Source organism: Lycium barbarum, chromosome 12 (genome assembly GCF_019175385.1).
Source record: "Lycium barbarum isolate Lr01 chromosome 12, ASM1917538v2, whole genome shotgun sequence".
Classification (NCBI taxonomy): domain Eukaryota; kingdom Viridiplantae; phylum Streptophyta; class Magnoliopsida; order Solanales; family Solanaceae; genus Lycium; species Lycium barbarum.
The window spans coordinates 96,790,133-96,816,157 of NC_083348.1; the positions used below are offsets into that span (position 1 = coordinate 96,790,133).

The 26,025-nt window shown below is 35.7% G+C and overlaps 2 protein-coding genes across 6 annotated transcripts; both read left to right on the forward strand.

The window, feature by feature from the left end:
• Positions 1-2,963: 2,963 nt before the first annotated feature.
• Positions 2,964-9,676, forward strand: LOC132622071 (putative F-box/LRR-repeat protein At4g15060). Of its 2 annotated transcripts, none has more exons than XM_060336591.1 (5): positions 2,964-3,119; positions 3,229-3,401; positions 3,905-4,825; positions 4,912-5,055; positions 9,148-9,676. In XM_060336591.1, the coding sequence occupies exons 1-5, from the start codon at positions 3,092-3,094 to the stop codon at positions 9,463-9,465; spliced, it is 1,584 nt and encodes a 527-aa protein (XP_060192574.1). In that variant the 5' UTR covers positions 2,964-3,091; the 3' UTR covers positions 9,466-9,676. The 2 variants fall into 2 exon arrangements, with proteins under 2 accessions (XP_060192574.1, XP_060192575.1); XM_060336592.1 differs by having other exon boundaries at positions 4,912-5,049.
• A 12,174-nt stretch (positions 9,677-21,850) lies between these two features.
• Positions 21,851-25,546, forward strand: LOC132623516 (uncharacterized). 4 transcript variants are annotated; one of them, XM_060338291.1, is made up of 4 exons: positions 21,851-22,004; positions 23,588-24,258; positions 24,422-24,653; positions 24,808-25,546. In XM_060338291.1, the coding sequence occupies exons 2-4, from the start codon at positions 23,588-23,590 to the stop codon at positions 25,441-25,443; spliced, it is 1,539 nt and encodes a 512-aa protein (XP_060194274.1). In that variant the 5' UTR covers positions 21,851-22,004; the 3' UTR covers positions 25,444-25,546. The 4 variants fall into 4 exon arrangements, with proteins under 4 accessions (XP_060194274.1, XP_060194273.1, XP_060194275.1 ...); XM_060338290.1 differs by having other exon boundaries at positions 21,863-22,004; positions 23,550-24,258; XM_060338292.1 differs by having other exon boundaries at positions 21,912-22,004; positions 23,209-24,258.
• Positions 25,547-26,025: the final 479 nt, after the last annotated feature.

The window sequence follows — 26,025 nt, forward strand, 5'->3', positions numbered from 1 at the left end:
AATTAGTTTAGTTTGATATTTAAAAAATTCGAACTAACCCGGTCCATATATACCCCTGCTCTCTACAACCACACATAAATTGGAATGGAGGGACTAGGGCACATAAATATTTAAAATTTGTTTTGGATCATAAATTTAAAAAAAAATATTTTATTTATTAAATTACGTGTCTAGTCAAATAGCACTACATAAATTGAGGCGAAGCCAGTATTGTATTATAGGTTTGACTAGTGGTGTCAATCCACTAATCTACCAGTTATGTTATAATCTCTCTGTTTTAATTTACGTGAATTTATTACTATTTGGGTATCTACGAGGTGTTTTTTTTTTTTTTTACTATGTTTTTCTTACAATTTTATTAGATTATCTAAATTATAAATTATCATGACTTGTAATATTTTTATGTTGTTTCTAGATATATAAAATTTATTTCTACACATTTCAAATATCTATATCAAAATTTACTGTCAAAGAGCCCGTTTGGATTGGCTTATAAGTTGCCTATAAGCTGTTTTCAGCTTTTTTGAGTGTTTGGCTGAGCAGCTTAAAGCCATTTTGTGCTTAAAATAAGCCCAAAAAATTAATTGGGTTTGTTTGGCTTAACTTATCTAAAGCAGCTTATAAGCTGAAAACAACTTATAAGCCAAAAAAAATAAGTTGGACTACACCAACTTTTTTTTTTTTTTTTGGTTTATAAGTTGTTTCCAGCTTATAAGCTGCTTTTTTTAAGCTCATCCAAACAGGCTCAAAGTCATAAATTTTAACCCTCGTACTCCACAAAGGTTCACATAAATTGAAATGGAGGGAGTATATATCAACTATATTTATTATTTAATTTTATATAACTACAATTAAATTTTTCGAAATCATCTCTGCATCTCAGTTTTTCTTCGATATCAGTCTAGTTAGCTTAAATTTTTGTATCTTTTTAAAACGTTGTATAAGATTCACAAGTAGAAGTTAGAAAAAAAAATCTTACATACTTTCGTCGAGCTTTAATAAAAACTCTCGTAGATTTTAAATAGAAATAAACACGAGAAAAAGTTTAAAATACGAAAAATAACACTCTATGTCTATTTGGAGATAACCAGAAACGGCCCATATTTTTAATATTACTCAAAATGGCTCTTATATATATTATTATACACTTTTATACAAAGTTTATAGAATGTCTACAGTAAATGCATAATGTTGTATAATGTTATATATCGTGTGTACAAATATTATTGCAAATAAAAAGCTAGCTATGCGGATATTAATAAGAAAATATGGCTACATGGATGTGCTATTTCTATGCTGGACTGTGTATGATTGAAATTATCCCATAAAAAAATCCCTAACGTATTAGAAATAACTCAAAAAGACCCTCCTTCCACCTATTGGATTAAAGATGCCTTTAACATTAAATTTAAGTCTAAAATTGCTCCTTTTAACATAAACTGGTGTCTAATATAATTTTTTTAAAATTAAATATGTGGCATTGTTTTTAGGTAAAAGGACACTACCTGACTCGTTGGAAAAAAATAAGAGACTTTAAGCCCTTTTTGATACAGAGTAGTTTGAAAAAGACTACAAAAAGAAATTATTTTTAAAATGTTAAAAATGTTTATTAAGCTTATTGGGTCATTCGGCGTTTCACCCAAATGACCATCTGTATATTTTAGTTAACCAATATTAGCCGAACTATTACATTTTTACCCGCTTTAGCTTTGTTTTAGCACTTCAACCAACCCCTCTTTCCTCTCTCTTCCATGTGACTTCCTCCAAATCCATATTCTTTTTTCTCTTTCATTGCATCTTCTCTCTCTCCTTTACCCAAATTTCTTTTTCGTTGTTGTGTATGAAGAAAATAAGGACACAGTGAATAGCTTAAAGCTTTCTCTTAAGTGAAATAAACAGTACAAACATGTGTATTATACACAAGAAGAAAGAGTCCTAGAAGACTACTAATTATGTAACAGACGTGCTTGTCACTTCTACGTTTAGCTTCCAAAGTTTAATTTGTATTATACAAGACTACCTCCGATCGCCTAGGTTAATCAATTTTTGATTCCCCAAGGGTATACATTGTTATACAAAGCATATATATTATACAGCGCATAAGAATGTATATGCAATATATATGAAATGTATAATAGTGTATTAGGATGTATACGTAAAGTTGCAAACAAAAAGTTGAGTAATTTATACATTACTTATACAACGACAATACAATGGGCTACATAACTGCAAACTAGATATGTGAGTTGTAGATATGAGTTATTTCCTCATGAATTTATACATGTATTGGTTATGCGTGTTTCTAAATCGCAAACTAAATACCGTATTTTAATGTTACATATGACTAACTTGCCTCCTAACCAGTTATCAAACTGATATTACTTATGAAAAATTTTAATACCAGCGTAACTCACCTCCAAACTAGCACCCCTAATTGTGCCTACAATTTTCTACTCGCAAGATCTAAAAATCTTCACAAAGCTGAATCACTCCTTTTGTAGTTCTTCCCGAACAGAAATAGAATGATCAAGAAGGTGCATGTGTAAGAGAGATACAACCAAAGCATCATAACGAAGGCCTTCATAAATCAGCATTACACTTTCATGATAGCTCTTTTCCCAGTTTAGGTAGGCAGACCAAAACAAGCTTTAAATATAAGTAGCACATCAAACATGATACATCCTACGACCTAATTTCTTTCCATGAGGATCATAGCGTGTTGTTTGAAGAGAAAAAACGTGTTGGGTCTTTGAATTATGAAGTTGGGTTACTAAGTTACTTGTAAATGAATTTGAGTCTAATTATACATATACATAGACCAATAAAAATAATACTACCCTATATTTAATTAAAAAATATTTCATATATTCTGCATCTGCTTCGGGTAAATGCAGGGGGGCCAAATTTAACCCAATGTGAAAAGGAAAATATTTTAGCCAATTTTAATAGTTAAAAGTAATTTTTGACCTTTCCGAAATATATATGACGTCTTTTACTACAGTACTTGTATAAATTTAGGTGTCCCTGTGAAGTTTGAGCCGGCCCTGCTGATACATGTACTTATATTTGCTGGTTAAAAGATTCTACAGATATGGCGCTTGCTGATGGAGATCTTCCAGGTAAACACTCTCTTCCTTTTAGCACCTCGATAGTTGAAGTTGGGATGACGAAAGTTCATTCCTTTTGTGTTTTGTTATTGCAAATTCTTCTCTCTTTTCCTGTTGCTAGGACGAATAATTCTGCCGCTGATTACATTGGGCGGGATTGCTCTTTGGATGAGTTACTACGGATTTTTGGGTAAAAGACCAAGAAGTAAAGTTCAATTCTGCTCAGGAGCTGGTCGACTTATCGAAAAGTATTCGGTACCTTTGTACGAAGAAAAAGAGAAAGCTTTATCAGAGGTATGTGCAAGGTCTGATTTTAATGGTGTCTCATGAAAACACATTGGCAAGATCATAAAAAAGAGTCATAGTAATCCTTGAATCTCCAGTGAAAAGAATCTTCGAATCTAGTTAATTGAAATTAGTTATCATAGACTTTTTTAATAAAGTGAACAAGATGAATTAACACTGAAAAAGAGAAAGCTTTATCAGAGGTATGTGCAAGATCTGATTTTGATGGTGTCTTATGATAACAAATTGGCAAGATTATAAAAAAATGTCATGATAATCGAAACTAGTTATCAATGCCTTTTTCTTATTTTAAGTTTTTCTGAAAACAAAAACAAAAATTAAACCGAAACATGGCAGAAAATTAAAGGACTAAGCTTGTTATTGAGGAGTATCAAGCATGTTATATGGATTTTGCTACATAACTTCTGTCCAATAATCAAAATACTAGTAGTAAACATGACTTCTATAAAATTTCTCCTTAAAAGTTCTTGCTGCCACTTGTATGGAATTAGGTTCATGACGCAAAGGAGGATCACTTCAGTCAACTTCCCGATGATGTTTTGTCTTCCATTCTCGCACATTTGACAGTTACAGAGGCTGTTAGGACGAGCGTTTTATCTAAAAGGTGGAAATATCTCTTTGCCTCTATGCCTACATTGGAATTCAGATGCCTTAACATGTTTGGGATTGGCCCTAGCGGACACAGTCGTTGCCCTTATTATCAGCAAAAATTATTGAAAGGAGTAAATCAGTTATTACAACTTTATTTGGGTCGTAAAGTGGCTAATGTTGAGATGACCTTTTGCTTGGGGAGAGAGTTTTCTAGTGAATTTGACCAATGGATGCATTCTATTTCAAGATTAGGTGTTGAAAGACTATGTCTTTCTTTTGATTGTGGAACTAATCACCCCATCTACGACTCCAATCCCATCCGCGACCCCAACAAGTTGTTCAAATTTTCTCTTGAGCTTCTCTCTCCGGCATCCTCATTGACATATTTGCTTTTGAAAAATTGTGTTGTCCAACCAAGGACTGGAGTCCATCTTAACTCCGTCAGGACCCTTAGTTTATCGGGTGTTCTGTTAGAAAGAGGACAGCTTGAGGGTATCTTTTCCTCTTGTTCGAATCTTAACCGGTTAATGCTAGACTATTGCAGACTTCCTGATAAGCTACAAATCTCTGGTACAGTAACATCCATTGTTTTCTTTGTTTGTGGCGGATTGGAAGAGATTGACCTTCGGGCTAAAAATCTTCGTTTGTTTGAGTGTATATTTTTTAGCAAGGTAAGATTTTATTTTTCTTGTGTTCCCATGTTGGAAAATGTAATGATTAATTTTAGAGGAGCCACTGCAATGCCATACATATTTGGTGATTTTGCAAGCGATTTACCTGCTCAGGTTAAATCTTTAACAGTCAAAGCTGACCGGTCTCAGGTATTTGATGATGTCTTGTCTTCTCAATTTCCTTCAATCTTTGTGTTTCTGAGTACCCTGATCACTTGAAGCATTCTTTATTTCAGATAAACTGCTTCCCAACAGAGATAAAGATGTTCAGAAACCTTAGGGAGCTAACCTTGGTACTTGTGTTCACATACGAGTTTGACATAGTCAAAATTTCCCCTATCTTAGGCGCCTGTCCTCTTCTTCGCTATGTGCATGTAATAGTGAGTTATCCATATTCATCTTTTTTGTCTTTTTTGGAATTTCTGGATAGTCTTTGCTTGATCTTATATGTTGATGACTTCATCATTTATTGAATTTATAAGTGCACACTCCTCCCCCCACGGGCATGATGTACTGGTAATTCTCCTTGTGTTTATGTGTCACCCTGCATTTTCTGTCAAAAACAATTTATAAAGGGAACATTATAATTGTCAATAACCCTCATCTATTGGTGTGTTTAGTTTGTTGCATGAGGCAAAACAACCTTCACTATCTAGTTAGTCTAGGAACTAGTCGACCGTTAGGATTAGCTGAATTTAAATAGCTTTTAAGCACCAATTGCTGAAAAACACTTTTTTAAGTGCTGGAGTTAGTTTTGTAATAGTTATGTGTTTGTATAGAAGTGTGGAAGCTGAAAATAAGTTATTGATGTGTTTGGTAAAAGAGTGCTTTTTCTGTTAATAGGACCAAAATATCCTTAAATCTGCTAACACTATAAGAGAGTTGATTACCAAAAGATTTCTAATTGTAATGTGATTCAAATACAAATTAATTAATTTTGGATGGGCAAAATTTGGTATTATGATTTATGTGCACATATAATTTAACAGCATAATTTTAAGATTACAGAACGTGGCTTCCTGTATCTTTAAAATAGAATAGTAAAGAAGAAACTGCAACTGTTTCCCTTGACCAGAACAACAGGAAACGATGTTGAGACACTTTTGCCAGGAATTATCATTGTATTGAGAATCGCATTTTAGAATTGTTCATATCGGACTGCTCTGAAAGATCTCAGCATGTATTCCCTTGGCAGGTTAAAGTTTCTGTGAAGAATGAGAAAAATGGTTTACCAACATTTATGATTAGTTGCAGAGAATGGTTTCTTCACATTTGAGTGTAAACAGTTGACCTTATTTGAACAAAGCACTGTGTATGAGAGACAGAGATGGAGGAATAGCGTGATGAAAGAAGAAAGATAAAGAAATGAGTAGAATTAGGGCTTTTCTTGTGAAGGATATTTTTGGATAAAATGTTAGAAGGGATAAAAAAGTAAAATACTTGGTCCAAACCAAATAGCTTTTAAGCTAAAAAGCCGTAAGTTGCCTAGCTTATGAGTTATGACTTTTGGCTTGCTTTGGCTTAAAAGCACTTTTTAAGGTCACGAAACACCAAAATAAGTCAAAAAGTGCTAACAGCTGGTTTCAACTCTAAATAGTTTATAAAATGACTAGTCAAGGATTAAGTAACTCAATTATGCATGCTTATTCCAAGAGAAATGAATGATTAGTAACAATGAATGAAGATGTAGATATCTTTTTTGATACTGGTAACAATGAAGATCTAGGTATCTAAATTCTAATGTAGTGAATTTCTGGTCCCCTTATTTTGATGTCCACATAAATAGGCACTTAAGTTTTTAAACTTAGTCGCTATTCATTGTCATGTTTACTTTTAAAAAATGCCCTTGATGATCAGTTAGACAAGGAATGAGTTGTAGATTGCTAACTTAGTGTTGAAAATGGCTTGTCTACCATAGGTTGGTATGTCCACATGAATTAATGAAGAGAGATAATATGATAAGTATATCACCGGTTCGCTCTAGTCAAGTCATGTTTACACCAATAAAGAAGTACTACCCGATGGTAGACTAGGTATAACGGTTACTTTGCTAAATTCTTTTGTGAATTGCTACATCGATGTACAACTTTTTATGTTAAATCTTTTGACTTCTAATCCTAGAATAATACGACTTTGAATAACTACAGAGAGTCATCTCTACCACTTGGTCTTTTCAAAAGTACTCAGATTGTGTAAGTGGAAGAGCATAGCTTTATATTATCTTTCTTTAGATAGACGGGGGATATTCCCCACCACCCCACCCCACCCCCTTTTTTTTTTTTTTTAGGTACGGATAGCATTTGCTGCTGCGGTTTGAACAGCAAACGGTATTCCTCTTCTCGTACCTTTGAATCCAGAAGTACCAGCAGAGGACCAAGAAAATACTCGACCCCGGGGAACTGGTAATATTTGTATTGAATTCAGTACTTAGGTGGTACTGGAGAAACCATATTTATAAAAAGGAAGAAAGAATTCCAAAACTGAGCCTACAATACTAGATAGAACCTAAAGCATCTAGAATTGTCTCAGTCTCATTGGGGGAAACTTTTGGACACCAAAAGCAGAACAACAAAATACAGTTAAGCTTAATCTCCTGGACGGCTACTCCTATTTTCAAACATCTGTCATTGCTTTCCTTTCATGTGGTCCACCAAATGCAAGCAGGAATGATCCTCCATCTATCTCTGTTTCTAGCACCAAATCCAGCTTCCTCCCAACTGAAAAGAGTGTCACCAATCTTACTCGGCATTGTCCATGAGATGCCTCTGAGATTGATAAAAATCTGCCACAGTTGGTCAGTTACTTTGCAGTGTAGGAAAAGGTGTCTTAACTGTCTCAGCATCCCTACCACATAAGAAACACCTATTGCATAAGGGGATTCCCTTCTTTGCCAGATTGTCAAGAGCTAGAACAGTGGGAGCCAAGTGAAACATGCCACTTTATGGGGCACTTTAACTCTCCAAATATGTTTCCAAGGACAGTTAGTAATCTGAGGTTCAACTTGATTTGCCTTGTTTACTTCACCTTATATATACCAAACGGTATTTCCATTCCACCATAAGCAGTCGTCTTCACTCTGTACTCCATGGAAACTTTCCAGATACTTGTACTATTCAACCACTCTCGGAATCTCCCAGTCATTCAGATGTCTTCTAAGTACCAAATCCCATCCTTGTTGTGTCCACATTTCAGCTACTGTATTGTGTTGGTGCTGGGCCTGAGCATAAGTATCAGTAAAGTACCCTGTAAGCTGTCAGAACCCATCCACTTGTCTTTCCAGAAACGAGTCTTTTTACCATTGTGGACCTTGATATTTGACGGACTTTTGAGGAATGGACAGAAGAACCTGATGGTTCTCCAAAGGCTAACACCATAAGGAGTAGTGACTTCTCTAGTTACCCAATTGTCCATCTCCCCATATTTGGTTTTGATGACATTGCTCCAAAGAGCATGAGGTTCTTGTCTATATTTCCATAGTCATTTCACCTTAAGAGCTTTGCTTTGGTTCTTTGGTTTTTGATGCCTAACCCTCCTTGACTTTTGCTTCTTATAATGTTCTTCCAGTTGACTAAGTGGTAGCTTTTTTTCTCCTTATTACGTTGCCTCAGAAAAGTTCTCCTGATTTTATCCAGCCTTTGAACAACTGACTGAGGCATATGAAACAGGGACATCATATAAGTTGAAAGAGCATCTAAGACAGAATTAATCAAAGCAACTCTACCTCCTAATGATAAGTATTGTGATCTCCATCTGGACAGATTCTTCTCACATTTCTCTAAAATTGGATTCCAAATATCTATTGTTTTGCTTCATGCCGGACTATATGGATTGGAAGAAACAAAAGATGTTTTGAAGACACTGCTAACTCTATCATGAAGATAAAAATCTAACTGTATAATTTGTTCGGCTCAATATGTAGATTGGAACATGTAAAAGATACCGAATCAGTCTTAGTGATGTTAGAAGCCATAAAAGATTAAAAGCGGCATATTTGTAATAGCACACCCTTTGTGCTAGTTTATCTATAAAGTTACTTTACCTTCTCAACAAACAAAAAGTTATTTTTAGATGGTGCGATTCTTTTGATTTTTTTATTTTTTTTTAAATATTCTTGGAATCACTGATTTGTGCTGACACCTTGTTAATGCTGATATTTGATCACAAAGTGCCACATAAGTTTAGTTGGCGAACCACAAGTCGTTGAGGTCTTGCATATATTAGAGAACTATATGCCATCATTCATTCATTATAGCTAGGGAGATGTTATGCCTTGCTGTGTGCTAGAAAAGGTCTATTTTTGTGATCCACAACATAATGAACTACTTAGTGTATTCCTTACTGTCCAATAATGTGCTGCTTTAGTAAGCAGTCTTGGTTCAGTCAAATGTTTGCATTTCAGCTTTGCTTAAATACAAAAGTCGTAGCTGTATTCAGTTAACAATATGTTGATCTCATTCTTATTGTGATCTCAGCAAGCGAGGACAGAAAGGAGCGTAAGAGAAAGTTGCATAAGGCCTCCTTTATCTCCTATATATCACACTGAGCTAAAAGAAGTGACATTCGGGGGATTTTATGGAACCAGAGCAGAGATCGAATTTGCTCTTTATATTCTAAGAAGTGCAATGGTACTTGAACAAATGTTTCTCAGCCCATGTTTTACATGTTACTCTGGTAGTTTTACATGGGAGATAGAGCATCATTTTTTGCTAGCTGAAAGAGAACGTAACTCAATCGAACAAGAACTGCATGGCCAAGCTATCTCTAGGAATGCTGTGGTGATCATCCAATAGGTTCTTGTACAAATACTATATCAGCTCTCCATTGTCATCAGTGGTATGTGAACTTAAAGAGGTTATGGAATTACCTATTTATTTGTTATTGCTAAACAAAGACTATGTTTTATGATTTTTCAATGGTAGCAGACTCATGCTTTAATGAGGAGGCATTGCCTGCTTGTATTGCATTTTCTTTTGTCCCCTTAGAATGGATAGTTGGCCTTAATGCTCGTGCAATTTTGTGACAACAGGCTATTATTCTTCCACTGCACATGCACAGTTTCACTCATTTTTTATTCTTCATTTGAATAGTATTAAGTTCTCCTTTGGTGTTTTTGCACATGGTATCATAAGTAACTTCCTCTCCTAGTTTTGAAGACCATTTTGATGCATTCTATCCTTCGCCGTTTGACATGTCAAATATTATTTGGGTGCTGGCAGATTACCCTATTGCTTAGAGGCATATAGTACACGTGGCTTTCGGTTGATATTAAGAACAATTGTATATCTCCTTTTTTATTTTTTAATCATGATAGCTGTTTTTTCCATTGAGTTGATTTTCTTTAGCATTAACTGAAAATTCATAGAATTGTTGTTCTGGTTGCAATGTGCTAGTTTTATGAGTGACGTCAAGACTTGATAGTGTTATTATTCTAGCTTTTAGGGAGAAAGAGATTGTTAAATGCTACTGCTACACTGCAACTTACATTGTCAAGCCTTTACTGAGATGGCTGCATCTAGTGGCTGAGGGTTTCTGAGTTATGGGTTCAACTGAAATCACCATATTTACTTTTATATTATATATTATGTTTAGAAGTGAACAAGCCGAGGATGGTCTAATGGTTGTCTGACAGACTAGTAGAACAAAAAAAAAAAAAAAAAAACTGAGGGCAAACACTCTTCAAAAGATTGTGCAAGCAGCGACACAATATATACTGTAAAGTTGGGATGAACAGGGCATCTCAACAAAATTTCTGACAGTTGTACGCAGTGTTCTATAGACTATAATATAAAACGCCTGCCCTTCTGCTTCCAAGGGCAAAGAGGTGTTTCTCTCCTTTTTCTAAGTAAGCGTTTGACCATGAAAACCAAATATTTCACTTTATTTGAAATTTTGAAATTTGTTATAGTTTTTGGAAAGAATATTTGGTCGTTTGAATGTAATGAAAGTAAAAAAAAAAAAAAAAGAGTGAAAAAATGGTTTTAGGTTGTCATAAAAAAAAAACGGTTTTAGGTGTTGAATTTTCATGGCCAAACATTGATTTTCATTTCAAATAAAGTGAAAAGATATTCCGGAAAGAAGTGGAAAAATTCTCATGGTCAAACGGATATGCCACTTTGAAATGTGCGAAAGTCTAAGACGAGCCTAGGAGAAAATTGCAGTTCTTAGGCATTCACAAAGATTATTGACATTCATAAATACGTTTGAGCCCATCTGAAACGAGTTCAGCTAAATCCGGGAGGCGACTTTTGGACGATGAACCCAGATTTTGCATCTTGTCTCCCTCGGATGCAGCTTCAGAAATTTGGTTACTATCCAATTCAAACGAGATCTATTTGATCCCAAACTCCATACCCGAGTCAATGAATTAATTTTCACCACTTTGAAACAGTAGTCAAATGATTTGATCAACAGACTTCAGATATGGATTTTAAAATTTGCTTAAAACTTGTTCAAAGATGGTCAAAATTTACTGTTCAAATTCGACATCGATATAGCAGCAAAATGGTTGGGTTCAGCTCAACAGTCGCCAAAACACACAAAAAGTGGATCTAAGTCACAAAATCTAAAATGAATATCGAGATCCGGACAGACAACTTCTTCGAATATACGTGCTTCATTCTTCTCGATAGTGAGAAATTAAAGACTTTCAGGTTTAGATACTGTTGTGCTGAGTAATAAAGAAAGCATTTTTCCATCCAAAAGCAGGCACCCGCCATCTCCGGAAAGTGCGCTGTGATTAACCCTTTGTGTTTCTTGGATAAGTCACAGATGGATCAACCAACCCCATGAAAGCAATTTCTTAAGCAGAGTGAGATTCTGCAAAGATAATTGGAGAGAACTTCAGTGATGCTGGTTCCTTCCATCCCTTCGTTTGAATTTGGACTTTGTCCTTACTTCTATTTGGACTTGAACTAGGATGCCATCCAGAATTTGCTTTTGCATTCTAATAATTTGAGAACAAATGTATTTTCTTTCTTTAATTACAAGTAAATTGAGGGGGTAGTGAAGTCTAGTTTTGTAGCAGTGACCATTAGGCTATGAATTTGAACTTGTGACATTAAAATTGAAATTGTAAATCTTGAGGATTAAAGCGGCCGTCGATGACTAAACTCGAAAGTACCAAGGTATCTCAATGGAAAGTGCAGTCTTCAATGTAAAATGCAATAATCATTACAAGGCCCTGTCCTGAAGTTCAAAGTTTACGAGCTAGTCAATTTGTAGTTCAGCCACCTTACCGACACTTGCGTATAAGGTGCAGTTTTCAGGATGACAAATTCTGGAAAGAAAGTAAGGGAGTTACAAAGGCCAAATATTATTAATTTTTGTCTGATTCAGGGTGAAAGTACAATTGCCACACAAAAAAAAAAATTAGAAAGATTATTATGTAAGTCTGATGTTTCAACAGAAATCTTCTAAAAATTAGTATGAACTAATACTAGATGTGATAGAGAAAGTCAAATTAGTGCCTTCACTTAATTTTTGTCCCTCAAATTGGTGATCTTTAATTTTTAACCTTCGCTAAAAAACCCTTGGTTTCAGGTTCGAACCCCCGCTTATTCAAAATAAAATAAAAAATCGCATGGTAGAGTTTAAATTCGCAAGACAGAGTTTTGCCATGCCTGATGGCAAGGTAGAAGTTTGCATTAAGTCCAACATTTTTTTTTTAATTCAGTTAAATTTTTGCAAAACTCTACCTTGCAGCCTAACTTTACTACAAAACTTTACCTTGCGATTTTTTTTTACTGAGCCAAATTTCAAATCCAAAACTTATGATATTAGGCGAAGGACATAAATTAAAGATCACCAATTTGAAGGACAGAAAATTAAAGACCAGTGCCTTTGAAGCCAATTGTGCAAATGACCTTAAAACCCAAACACTGTTGGGCCAGAGCCCAAATAAGATCCTGAAGTGGTCCATATATATGGTACATTGATTGTGTTCATTTTGTAACAGCATTAAAAGGCCCAAGAAAAGGAAAAGACAATGGGCAATTTGTCTGATTGTCCTTCATACAGACAGGTCTTTAATTTTTGTCCCTCAATTCGTTGGTCTTTAATTTTTCTCCTTCGCTTAAAAAGGTATCCGAAAATATCTCGAGGTTTCAGATTCTAAACCCAGCAGAATCGAAATAATAATAATAATTTCGACGTAGGTTTCTAGATGTTACTGTAACACCTCGTAGCTTCGGGTGAAGGTTTGACTCATAAGATGATAATATAATGGAACCAATATGAGGGTTATAGGAAGTGTTTTGAAAACTAATCAAGTCATAAAAAATGTCTTTGGGCAAAGCAAAGTTGGAAGCCACTCTACAGGGCATGTTTGCAAGTGAGTTTGTAGAAGGTCGTACTTCCAACGACCATAACCCCTTTATTAATTAAAAAATTTGGGAAAACTTCCTAAATGAAAGTTGTATTCCTTTGAAATACCTTGCCAACAGTATATTAGGGGGGTCAAGGGGACATCTGTACAAAAAGTTATGGCCATTTTACTGAAGGATTACAGCGCCGTCCGTTCACTGATAATGTTATACGAACTTGTTATATGGCCCATATAATTTTATACGGACCGTATAACTCGTCCGTACTTCATGAAGCTTCAAATCGACGTTCTGTTTTCAGCTATGATAAAATATGGTCATATTATACGGATCGTATAACTTTATACGGGCCGTATAATATGTCCATATAACTTCCGCCTCACTTTTGTATAAATTCAAGCCTTGAGTTCTTTTATTTCATTATTCACAATTCCAAGCCCTAGCAACAATCCAAAACATCAAGGTAAGTCAATCCAAATCCTTCCAACTTAATTCTAACGTATACTCTAAGAATCTAAGCAAGAAATCATTGTTCATAAACTAGGGTTTTCAAGAAAACTCATCTCAAGGTTCAAGAATTCAAGATTTTGGAAATCTTCTTCAAAGTTAAAATCTTTAATTCAAGTTTGGAGCATTACCAGGTATGTAGAGTTACTATCTACGTGTGGGAACATCATTGTTCTTCCCCACGCCTCAAAATCCATAAATTATGATTTTCTATTAAAACTAGGGTTTCTATACCATGCTCATTAGGGCTGGGCATAAATACCGAAAACTGAAAAATCGAACAGAACTGAACCGAATTTCAAGAAATCGAAACCGAACCGAATTATTTTGGTTCGGTGTTCGGTGTCTACCTTCAAAAAATCGAAACCGAAATAGCCAAACCGAACTTTGACAAAATCGAACCGAAGAATTGAAATTTAATACATTACCTAAAAAAATTAAAATAGTCCACGCCCATTAAGTTTAAGCCAAAAAAAACCCAATTGTAACAAACCCTCTTTTGCTTTTGTATCTCTAATTTTCCACTTCAATTGAGAAAATCAAATATCTTTAACAAAGAAATGTGACTAGGATGTGTCTTTAGGATTAATGTATGTCCTTTATGTGTTTTCTTAATTATTCTTACTGTATGTATATAACACCTAATAATCATATATTATTGTTATGGTTTTCTATTCTTGTGTATCCTGTTTGTTTGATTTTGATTTTAATTTGTCAGTTTTATATTTTGTTGCTTTTGAGAATATGAATTAGTGTAAATGGAATCGCTTCTAATATCATATCAAAAAAATCGAATTGAAAAAATCGAAACCGAACCGAACCAAACTTCAAAAAATCAAAACCGAAAGAACCGAACCGAACTAGTTTGGTTCGGTGTTCGGTGTCCATCTTCAAAAAATCGAAACCGAAATAGCCGAACCGAAGTTCGATAAAACTGAACCGAAGAACCGAACGCCCACCCCTAATGCTCATGATAACCCTAGGCCCATGTCCATGATTATATTATGCATGGATTGCTATTATTCTATCATTGTGTTCTTAATAACTCCTTATGATTATTGAAAATCAGTCCGTAATCCATGAAAACCCATATCTTGTATTCCATGGGTTCTTGCATGCATGTTTTAGCTAAAATGATTATTTCATGAATATCCTATATGTCTACAAGTTTTCATCCAACTATATTATATAATTACTTTCATGCTATGATACAAGATACATAAATGCTAAATACAAGTTATTTCATGAAACCACGTTTACAAGTTATTTCATGATATCCATGTACAAGCAAGTTATATTCATGAAAACCATGGGTAGCAAGTACCACTTATTTCACATGTTTATGTTTTTGGGAGTTGCATTAATTACCGAGAAGGCTTCAAACAGCGTGAAACTACATAGCCGCCGCAGGATGAGGATTGCTCCACCTATGCTTAGAACAATCTCTCATAATGACTGGATTCTTTCATAATATTATTAAATCTCATGTCCCTGGCAAGGTATGAGTGTTCTGCTGGTAGGACGCAAGTACCAGACCATGTTGTCGGTTATATTTACTGCTCTCCCTCCTCACGATACTTTACATATGTTATATATGTATATGTACTCGTGTTCATGATCATGTTTCAGCTCAGTCTCTGTTATGTTATTTTCATGTTCCATGTTAATTCTTTCAGTTGCTTTACATACCAGTACATTCAATGTGCTGACGTCCCCTTTTATTGCCCGGGGGCCTGCATTTCACGATGCAGGTACGGATTTACAGGACGACGCCTCTGCTCATTAGGATCTGCACGTACCAGCTTATTGGTGAGCCCCATCTCATTCGGGGTTTAGGCATTGTCTTTCTTATTTAGTTTTGCATCTAAAGGTATGCTGAGGGCCTTGTCCCAGCAAGTATGTTACGTGTTTCAGACTCATGTTAGAGGTTTCATAGACAAGACAAGTGTCATGTTAGACTTCCAGAGTTGGTTAGCCGGTTTGGCTCATTTATGATATTGTCGGCATTCATGACTTAATCAAGTACTTATGTTTAATATTATTACTTACTATGTTTTATAAAAGCTCATCATGCACTTCACGTTATATTTCCGCTCATGTATGCCTCATGATGATTCAGTAAGCCATGTGGTTCGCTCGGTCACATGCAGTCAGGCACCGAGTGCCGTGTTACGCCCAGGCCATGGTTCGGGGCGTGACAGTTACATAGAATCTATGCTTGAGACGACAGACTTTTAGTTATGCCTTAAGGCGTAGTCTGCCGCATAAGGCAGACTGTTTGCAAAAGTTTTTTTTTTTTTTTTTTTTTATACTGAGCGGGGGTTTGAACCAGAACCTCGGAATATTTTCGGCCACCTTTTTAAACGAAGGACAAAAATTAAAGACCAGCAACTTGAGGCCAAAAATTAAAGACCACCTCAAAAGAAGGACAATCCGCGCAAAAAATTGAAAGACAATAATTAAATTAAGGGAAAAGGGTCAAATATACCCCTCTAATTTAGTTTATTGGTTAACTTTACTTTCCGTTAGTCAAAGTAGTCAAATATACCCCTCCGTTACACAAATATACCCTGAATGGATGGAAAATCCCAAAATCAGTTAAAATTACCCATTTAACTAAAATTACTCATGCCCTACCGCTTAGACCCGATTCGACCAGACCCAAAAATTTATTCCCCCACCACAAAATTCTTTGTGAATTCTTATGATTTTGACATCTGCACGTCTTCCAAATATAATTTTCTTGAACATAGGATACATACTTGAATGTTCAAGAAAATGACAAATATAATTTTGACATCTGCAGGTTTTTCTTGTTCTTACAATATCTTATTAATTTTGACACTTGCACACCATTTTGCCAATTCGATGCCGGTAACATTGTACAACTCAATGTTGTCAAATTAGACGTGTGTAATTCCTGTTGTTTAATCAAAAGTTCAACAATTTATTCTGTGCACAGACGATGATAAGATTATTTTAGTGGTAATAATAACAAGAAGAAAAAGATTTTTTAACTCATTCGTTCAAGCAAATGTCCACAATACATTTGCTAAAACCTTATGATTCCAGAAAGATTTTTTCTAAAAGGATAAGCTCTTTTCTTTACCTCATTCATTCGAGTTGTATTCTCCAGTCACATCCATTTCAACTATTCTTTCTTCAGGCATTTCCAATTCAGCTTAGTAGAAGATGTTGTTTCATTTTGGGTGTGTTCGGTATGGACGAAAACATTTTCCAGAAAATATTTTTCAATTTTCTTATGTTCGTTCGGTCAAAAATTTTGGAAAACATTTTTTCCTCAAAATCAGGAAAAATGACTTCCCTAATAAAAATAGGGAAAACAAGTTCACAGGTTCATTCCACAAACCACCAAACCCCAACCACTCCCAACCCCCCACCCACGCCACCCCCACGCACCACCCCACCCCATCCCTCACCCCACCCCGCTCAAAAATAATTTTTTTTTGGAAAAAAAGTTTTGACATTATTTTTGATTTTTTGCATCCCCCACCCAAACCCCGCACCCTACCCCCCCCCCCCCCCCACAAACACACACAAAAAAATTATTTTTTTTGAAAAAAAAAGTTTTGATTTTTTTTTGCACCCCGCACCCTACCCCTCCGCCACTCCCGCACCCCTACCCCCACCCTACCCCGCACCCTACCTCCCCCCCCTCAAAATATTTTTTTTGAATAAAAAGTTTTGACATTTGTTTTGGTTTTTTGCACCCCACTCCCGCACCCTACCCCCACCCCACCCCACTCCTCACCCCTCCCCCCTGGCGCAAAAAAAAAATTAATATTTTTGGAAAAAACGTTTTGACATTTTTTTTGGTTTTTTGCACCCCCACGCCGCACCCTACCCCCTCCCAAAATATTTTTCTTGAATAAAAAGTTTTGACATTTGTTTTGGTTTTCTGCACCCCACCCCGCACCCCTAACCCCCACCCTCCCGCGCAAAAAAAATTTAATATTTTTGAAAAAAAAAGTTTTAACATTTTGTTTTGGTTTTTTGCACCCCCCACCCCACCTCCACCTTACCCCGCACACTACCCCCCCTCCCCCCGCCGTCCCAAAATTTTTTTTTTTTTAATAAAAAGTTTTGACATTTGTTTTGATTTTTTGCACGCCACCCCGCACCCAACCCCCCCCCCCCCACCCCCACCCTGGGGGCAAAAAAATTAATATTTTTGAAAAAAAAGTTTTGACATTTTTTTTTTTGGTTTTTGCCACCCCCAACCCCACTCACCCCTCACCCTACCCCCACCCCCCAAAAATATATATTTTTTTTAAAAAAAAGTTTTGACATTTGTTTTGGTTTTTTGCACCCACCCCACCCCACTCCCCCTCCAAAAAAAATTGAAAAAAAGATGACAATTATAAAAATTAAATGTTTGCGTGGTTAAAAATTAAAACTTTTGGAGGGGGTGATGGGGTATTGGGGGGTGGGTGGTGAAAAGATTTTTTTTTGGGGTAGAGGGTGTAGAAACCCGCAAAAGACAATAAAAAACTTCAAAAAAAAATGTTGGGGTTGGGGGGGGGGGGGGGAGGGGATTGTTGGTGTGGTATGGGTTCCACGCAAGGGGGGAGGGGGCTGATGGGGGATGTGGTCGTGTACAAAATTCAGAAAAAAAATTAAAAACTTCAAAAAAAATGTTGTGGGGGAGGGTGGGTGGGGGGTGGGGTACGGTGCGGGGGGAGGGGTGGTGTATGGGTTACGGGAGTGGTTGGGGGTGGAGGTGCAAAAAAAAAAAATCAAAAAAAAAAATTGAGGGGGGTGGGGGCGTGGAGTTGGTGGGAGTGAGGTGTGGGGGGTGGGGGTATAGGGTTGGGTTGGAGTTGGTGAGGGTTGGGGGTGCAAAAAACAAAATAAAAAAATCAAAAGAATTTTTTTTTAAGGGGGGTGGGGGCATAGGTAGGTGGGTGGGAGTGGGGTGTGGGTGTGGGTGGGGGTATGGGGTTGGGTTGGAGTTGGTGAGGCTTGAATGAGTATTTTTTGGAAAGCGTTTTCTATCAACCAAACGAACCTGAGAAAATAAGTAAGAAATTCACTTATTTTTCACTACCCAAACGAACATGAGAAAATAAGTGGAAATTCACTTATTTTCTAGGAAACCATTTTCCTTGGAAAACATTTTCCTCCATACCGAACACACCCTTTATTGCACAATTTAGCATTTCCAATTCGCGTAGAGAGGTATATTAGGGTGGGTGGGGGTAGATAATTTTGTGAATCAGGTTGGGTTTAAGTGATGAGGCATGAGTAATTTTAGTTAAATTGGTAATTTTGGTTGATTTGGAATTTTCCATCCATTCAGAGGTATATCTGTGTACTTTGACTAACGGAGGGGTATATTTGACTACTTTTGCTAACGGAAGACAAAGTTAGCCAATAAACTAAAGTAGAACGACATATTTGACCCTTTTCCCTTAAAATAACAAATTGCCGAATAAGTTGGTCTTCTACGGAAAAAGGGTACATTTTTTGAAAACAAAACAAAATACCCACAAAATCCAAAATATTATCCTTTGATGCCCCCACTAAAACTAATACACTAATACGTTTTAGGCGCTAAATAATTACCCGAATCAACCCCTTGCACGGCCTGAATTGGAGAATTCGTATAACAAATGCTTAACTCAAAAACAAACATAGAACATTCAATAGCCTTTGATTAACTACTGAAAGTCGATTACAAGAATAGAAATAGCAATAGAATAGTAACTAAGACACAATAAGAAGGAGACGAGAAGAATATTGATACAGAAGGGGATGAGAACTCAGAGATACAAAGCATAGACAAGAGAGAATACTGAACATCATTATACGCATAACAACTCTTTCTAACTCCTCGTTCTTTTTTATCTAGTTGCTAAATGGGTCTGCATCCCAACTCAGCCTTTGTGAAAGCCTTTTGACCCTATTGTTTCTTCGCGGGTCAATAGTTGTTAGTGTGACCCGTGACTGATTCATAACAATACTCCCATCCTCAGTAAGAACCTTGTCCTCAAGGTTCAAGGCAATAATAGTGTTTGTAGCACACTCCTCACCAATTGTCCATAAATGAAAAATGTTGCTATTAATAAAAGGCTAAAACTAAGGAGTTTCAAGAATTCGATCTAATGAAATTAAATATATATCAAAACACATTAAATACATTTTTGAAAATCTCCAACATACTCAACTAGCGTTCTAGTTCTAATCAATAAACAAGTATACCATTTATATGATGTATATTATACGACAATTCTTTGAACAAGTATATATATTATTGTGGCAAAAGTCATAGATAGCCCCCTAAATTTTGCCACATTTTCCTCTGAGATACCTAAACCGAGGGTTGTACCTATTGAGTACCTAGATCAGTCCAAATTCGATCATATTGGGTACTTTTTTCACAATAATCAGTAAAATTAGGAGAGTGTATTACACTCTCCGTGACGTGGCAACTTTGTCAAATGAAAATATGACACATGGCGGCGGGGGGGTCCATCATAATAATTAAAAAATAAATTATACAACCACCCCCCCAATTTTCATCCCCTTCGCTGCCCCCCCCCCCCCCTCCCGAACTGCAACCAACCTCGTCCCCCCTCAACTGCAACCAGTTGCCGCTCCCCCATCACTGGACGCCACACCACCACCCCTAACTGCCGTCCCCCCACCCCACCAATAATTTATTTCCTTTTTCTTCTCTTATTTAGGTCTATCAATGTCTTTATAAGACCCACCAATCTTTAATGAAAGGTGAGATGAAAAAAAAGAGTCATAGTAATGGTAAATCTCCATTTTTTCCGGTGAACAAGATGGTAATGTTACTTTTCAGATCTAAAAAGGACAAAAAAAATGATGGTAAGAAATAACATCCAATTCACAAATTAATTTTATATAAAGAATTAAAAGAAATGAATTGTTATAATGAAGAGGAAGAAGAGAAAAAAAAAAAAAAAAGGAAGAAGAAGATGAAGAGAACTGAACGCAATGAAGAAGAAGAGAAAAAAAAAAAAAAAAAAAAAAAAGAAGAAGAATTGAACAGAACGTAACAGTGGAGAAAGAGGAGGGATTGTGACAGACGGGAAAAAGGAGAGGGGTGGGGTGGGGTCAGACGGGCGGGGGTGGGGTGGGGTGGGGTCAGACGGGCGGAGGTGGGGGTTGGACAGGTGGGTTAATTTTTTATTAATTTATCTATTAAATTTTATTTAAAAGAGGTAAAACTTAAAAAAAAAAAAAAATTTAAGGATGAAAGGGTTGTCCACGCGCCCAAGAAAAAGTGGAATCAATTGCTGCGCCACGTAGGCGCCACATAGGCAAAAGGTACCCAATAGGATCAATTTAGACTGGTTTAGGTACCCAATAGGTACAACCCTCAGTTTAGGTGGCTCAGAGGAAAATGTGGCAAAGTTTAGGGGGCTATCTATGACTTTTGCCTATTATTGTGTTTATATTTTACGTATCTTGCACTGTTATAGACTATATATACATATAATATGATTTGTTATATACTTTATACTTTTTAGGTATATTTTCATGTACTTCTCTTACCATATACCATATACCATATCTTTTGATGTAGTTTTTTTAATATTAATAAATTCAAATAATATTTTTCAGTCACAAGAAAAAAATTGCATCAGTCATCAAGTGAAAATAAAAAAGAAGAATAAAGCGGAGGGAACGAAAGAAAATATTCTTTTTTAAAATGGAATATGGGATTTTTGTTTTGTTTATTTGGAAAATTACATTGGATGGTTCTGAAAGAAAAAAAAAAAGTAAAAAGTGAATATGCATCAATGGTAGTAGCTTCTAAAATTAGGTATTATAGATATTTTAGGAAGGTAGAAGTTAAATTCTTGTAATTTAAAATTTAAAATTTTGAATAAGTTGTATTTATGTAATTTTTAGAGTGTAGTTGTAATTTTTTTAATTACCATTTTTAAAAGTTGTATTTGTGTGACTTTTCCTTCTTATTTTGAAAAATTGAAACAAGCCTTTATGATACTTTATCAATATGTGATATATATCATGTAAGTATCATAAAGGATTTAAAAGCGCTTTTTAAAATTTTAAGAAATGAATTGTGTTGAGCTTGAAGCAATAATCAGTATTTAATGATATTCTGTCCGTATATAAATATACCATGTGATCCTCCTACTTTGTTTATACGAATGCTTGTAGTGTTTAAAATTACAAAAAAGAAAAAAAAGATACCCATTTTTTTGAGGTTAGATTAGAAAAGAGGAGGACAATATTTGCTTCTTTTTTCTCATAGTTCCTTAAAAACAATTTTCCAACTAAACACATTTTCTCAAAGATGATTTAAATATCTTCCTGAGAAGGATATTACCAAAAATACCCTTGCAACATTGTCTTCTACATTAAACCCACTTTAAGCGGGAAGGGTTTATTATTTCCCACCCAGTATTTGTGATCTCTCTTTCACTCCAAAATTCAAGCGCATGGATATTCCATTTTTCACAAAACCTGAGCTGTGAATTCTGGTATAATCTCTCTTTCATACCAACTGTGAAGTGTATAATCTACCATAATTTTGTTATTTCCTCATAATTTCGTTGAATTTACTGTTATTCAAGTGTGAAGTGTATAATCTACAATAATTTGTGATTCATTATCCATTTCCCGCAAAAACTGAGCTGCGAACTTATAATTTCGTTGAATTTGTGTATTGAGACATTGATTGTATTGATATCCAGGTGCGAAATGTTTAATCGAGGAAATTTTGTGATGCATTATCCATTTTCCGCAAAACCTGAGCTGTGAACTTGTAGTTTTGATGAATTTGTGTAATTGAGACATCAATTGTACTGGTAACCGAGAAAATTTTGTGATTCATTATCCATTTTTTGCAAAACCTGAGCTGTGAATTTGTTTCAATTTGTAATTAAGGTGAATTAGTGTAATGGAAACATTGATTGTACTGATATCGACTACATATCCTCAAATTTTAGAACAGTCGTAAAGATGTTTTCAGAGATGATTAATCTACGCTAAGCAGATAGAGGTGAATCAGAGCTATATATTACTATATAGATTAGCTACGGAGAGTAAAATATGTACATATATACAGCGTTTGCACAATGCTCCAAGTTTTGTTGAACTGCTGAAGTGCATGAATATTGTATGCTTCAATATTTGGTTAGAAGGTAATTTTTTCCTCATAGCTTTGTCACCGGACCAGTAAGTATAATTGGATTTAAAATCGCATTACTCTTCTTTTTTCCCATTTATTCTATATTCTCTTTTGCATTCACAAGTTAATCATGTTATTTAGCTTTAGGAATTCGGAGAAATTTGTCGGAAAAGCAATTAGCATAAAGAATCTCCTTTTTAATTGGGAGGAAACTTAATTTCTGATCCTACAGAGTCAAGTTTCCGCTTGGCTAAATGAATAATCACTAGGATTCTTTGGTTCGTTGCACTTAATTGTCCTATATGCTCATTCTACAAGAAGCTTGTTCGACTCCTTAAGATATTTCCTAGAAAAGTTTGCTTACAAATTTCGGCAATTAATTCAGATATCTTGTGACAGGCAGAGAACTTTAAGAAGTTTTGCATACAATGAGTGTGCTTGAAGATTTACTCATGTACTCCTTTTTATTCCTCCTTTCTATTTGTGTTCGTCATGAAGCATCTAAGACCTACAATTGATGTTACTTCTTTTTCATTCCTCTTTTTATGGTTTAGGCAGCATTACATTTTTCTGTAATGATTATGGAAACTTTACAAGAGATGTTGCCGCGTATGTGACTCCTTTGCAAAATAAGTCAGTGCTTGGTCTTGTCATCCTAATGCTTTGAGTCCATAATACCCTATTGCAGCTATGTTGTCATCCAAAAATGTTGAAACAGACATTTACATTTTATGACTTGATAACGGTCTTATATCAAACGCCTTATTACAAAAAAAAAAAAAAAAAAAAAAAAAAAAAAAAAAAGGTCTTATTTTCAAACTATCAGAGTACCGGTAAGAGCTGTTGGCAGTTCTGTGATATGCTCCTTTACCTGCCTTCTTTATTCCTTTGATAGCCTGCAGTAGTCGAGTACAAAACCAATTCTTCTTGCAGATGGCAAAGCCAATTCTAAATGAAGACGTTGGTTTGTTAGAGGAAGGGACAGTTCAGAAACACACTGCATCAGAGGCTGGGATGACTTTAACTATTGATTCTCATATTGACATAGATAAAAGTCATGACATCATAAAGCATAGTTTACCTTCAAACCATACTACGAGCGGCAATGAAACTCCAAAAGTGCAATCTGCTAGCAATGGAGTAGCATTTGAGAAAGCGGATAGCTCGTTACAGGAAAAAATATCCACCAGCATTCAAGAAACAGTTTGCCAAGTAGAGGAGGAAACTTCTTTGATATCACAGAGTGAATCAAGGAGGAATATTTCGTCAAGTTTACAACAACGTTGTATTTCTGTGTCGGCGGATGTTAGTTTCTTAGGTGTAGGAACAGGCGCTAATAAAAAGGTGCTTTTGGACTCTGACACAAACTATGATAAGTCAGTTTTAGAAAGTTCATGTTTGGAGGATGTTGCAACCTCAATGAAGAATGCTAGTGAAAGGAGAAACTTTGAAAATGGTAAGCATGCTTTGGAGACCAATAAGGACAGCAGTGAGACACATCCCAACAGTATGTCAAATGCTACAGAAGACAAAATACAAGACACGAAACTCGGTAACGAGATTCAGAGCCCAACTTCGGAGCTTTCTGCATCTTCATTAATCAAGTAGGTCAATAGAGACCATCTCCCTTTTCTTCATTCAGCGTTACTGTCCATGATGTCTAACTTGGAATGTCCAGAGCTTAGCTTTCATAACAGTTTAAAATAAGTTTCCGTCCTGCATATTATGAAATTATGGTAAACTTGCTTTGTTTTTACATTGTCGCAGTGGAATATTGGCTGATCATTTGACAGCAGAGAAAAGAAGAGATACTGGTGTCATCAGGTCAGAGTTTTTTCTTCCATCAATTAAGCCTGCAGCTCAGACGCAGAAGACAACATCATGGACAGTGCAAAACAATAGCAAGTCTGGTTTAAAAAGTATTTTACAAGACTATCTCTTTACAGCGAAGCTGGACCAAGTGCCTGCTAAGAATGGGAGAGCATCCACAGTTTTGCAGGTATGGGGTACTTATTGCAGGAGGAAGGACATAACCATTTTCAGTTTGATGTTTATTTTATTCCAGGGAATTGACTGTGAGTTAGAACATTCCAATACTTCTCTTTCATTGTTCTTGATGGTTTGGCAGTTTACAAAATTAATTTTATGCGCAGATGCCAGCATCTTCCAAAGGAGAATCTTCGAAGGGAGCATCTTCGACTATCAAATCAAAAGACAAAGAGTCTGAGTCTAGCAGCCACAACAATGCAGAACAAAAGGCATCAATGCTGAAAGAACAAACTAACAAGGCGTGGCCAGTTTTTCTGATCAAGGATAGAGAGGATTTCGACGCGATAATGCCACTATTGGAACACCCTAGCCACGTTGTCTATATACGACCTGCAGCAGGGGTGAGCAATAATCTTTTAGAACATATTAATGACTTTGCCCTAAACTACAGATGGTTACATGTTCTTCCTAGGCTGGAAGAACATAGAATACCCATACCTAGGGTGGAAGAACATGGAATACCCATATCTAGGCCAGAAGAACATAGAATACCAATATCTATGTATGGGCTTGGAATAATTTTGATTGGAAGTGGGATCTTAGTCTCTAGCTTAGCCTTGTATAAGTGGTCTAAGAATGGATATCCTATGGAAGTAAATGGAACTATCGGTCCACTAGTTAAGGCGATAGTTTTGTATTATATGGAAAAAGGGAATCAGATCCCCTCCAATCAAATTGCTCCAGATCAGATCCCCTCCGAACAAATTGCTGCAGAACTCTTCAACAGCCCCTTTGAATAAACTGGGTTGATTCTCTGTTTGATATTAAACACTGTAACGACACTTTATGCAGAATTTTGATATTAAAATTCTTTTGTCTGCAATTTAGTTCTAAATTGGAGCATTTTTCTTGGTTACGTATTCTTATGCATAGGTATTTGAGAAGTTTTTGCTAGTTCTTACTACACAGTCCCTGAATGTTTAAATTCCTGGTGATACACGATCTATTAAGGTCTAAACAGCAAGATCTTTAGCATATTTTGGTACGATTGCTTTAGAGACTAATAGAGTTCTTTCCTCAATGTTTCTATTTTGGTTGAAATTCTCTGATTATTTTACCTAGTTTTATCATGTGGGCGAAAGTTTGATTTTGTTGCCTCTTGTGTTGCTAACAAAGATTATTGCTCTTTTTCTTGTAAGTTTTACTATGTTTTGATATTGTCATTTTACTTATTGTGTGGCTAGAGATTGTAGATTCTTGGAAAAATTGTGCTCTTTTACGAACACAGGGATTTGGCACAATCTATATCTATATATATATATATATATATAATTGCAGGACACATGCCCACCTACGTGGCGCCCTGAAAACTCCGGAATTGC

Bases quoted from the DNA above. Each gene is read 5' to 3' on its own strand.
- LOC132622071 (XM_060336591.1), top strand. From the start codon at position 3,092: ATGGCGCTTGCTGATGGAGATCTTCCAG. The intron at 3,120-3,228 runs GTAAACACTCTC...TCCTGTTGCTAG, and splicing joins TGCTGATGGAGATCTTCCAG to GACGAATAATTCTGCCGCTG. The intron at 3,402-3,904 runs GTATGTGCAAGG...GTATGGAATTAG, and splicing joins AAGAGAAAGCTTTATCAGAG to GTTCATGACGCAAAGGAGGA.
- LOC132623516 (XM_060338291.1), top strand. From the start codon at position 23,588: ATGGCAAAGCCAATTCTAAATGAAGACGTTGGTTTGTTAGAGGAAGGG. The intron at 24,259-24,421 runs GTAGGTCAATAG...ACATTGTCGCAG, and splicing joins TCTGCATCTTCATTAATCAA to TGGAATATTGGCTGATCATT. The intron at 24,654-24,807 runs GTATGGGGTACT...TTTTATGCGCAG, and splicing joins GAGCATCCACAGTTTTGCAG to ATGCCAGCATCTTCCAAAGG.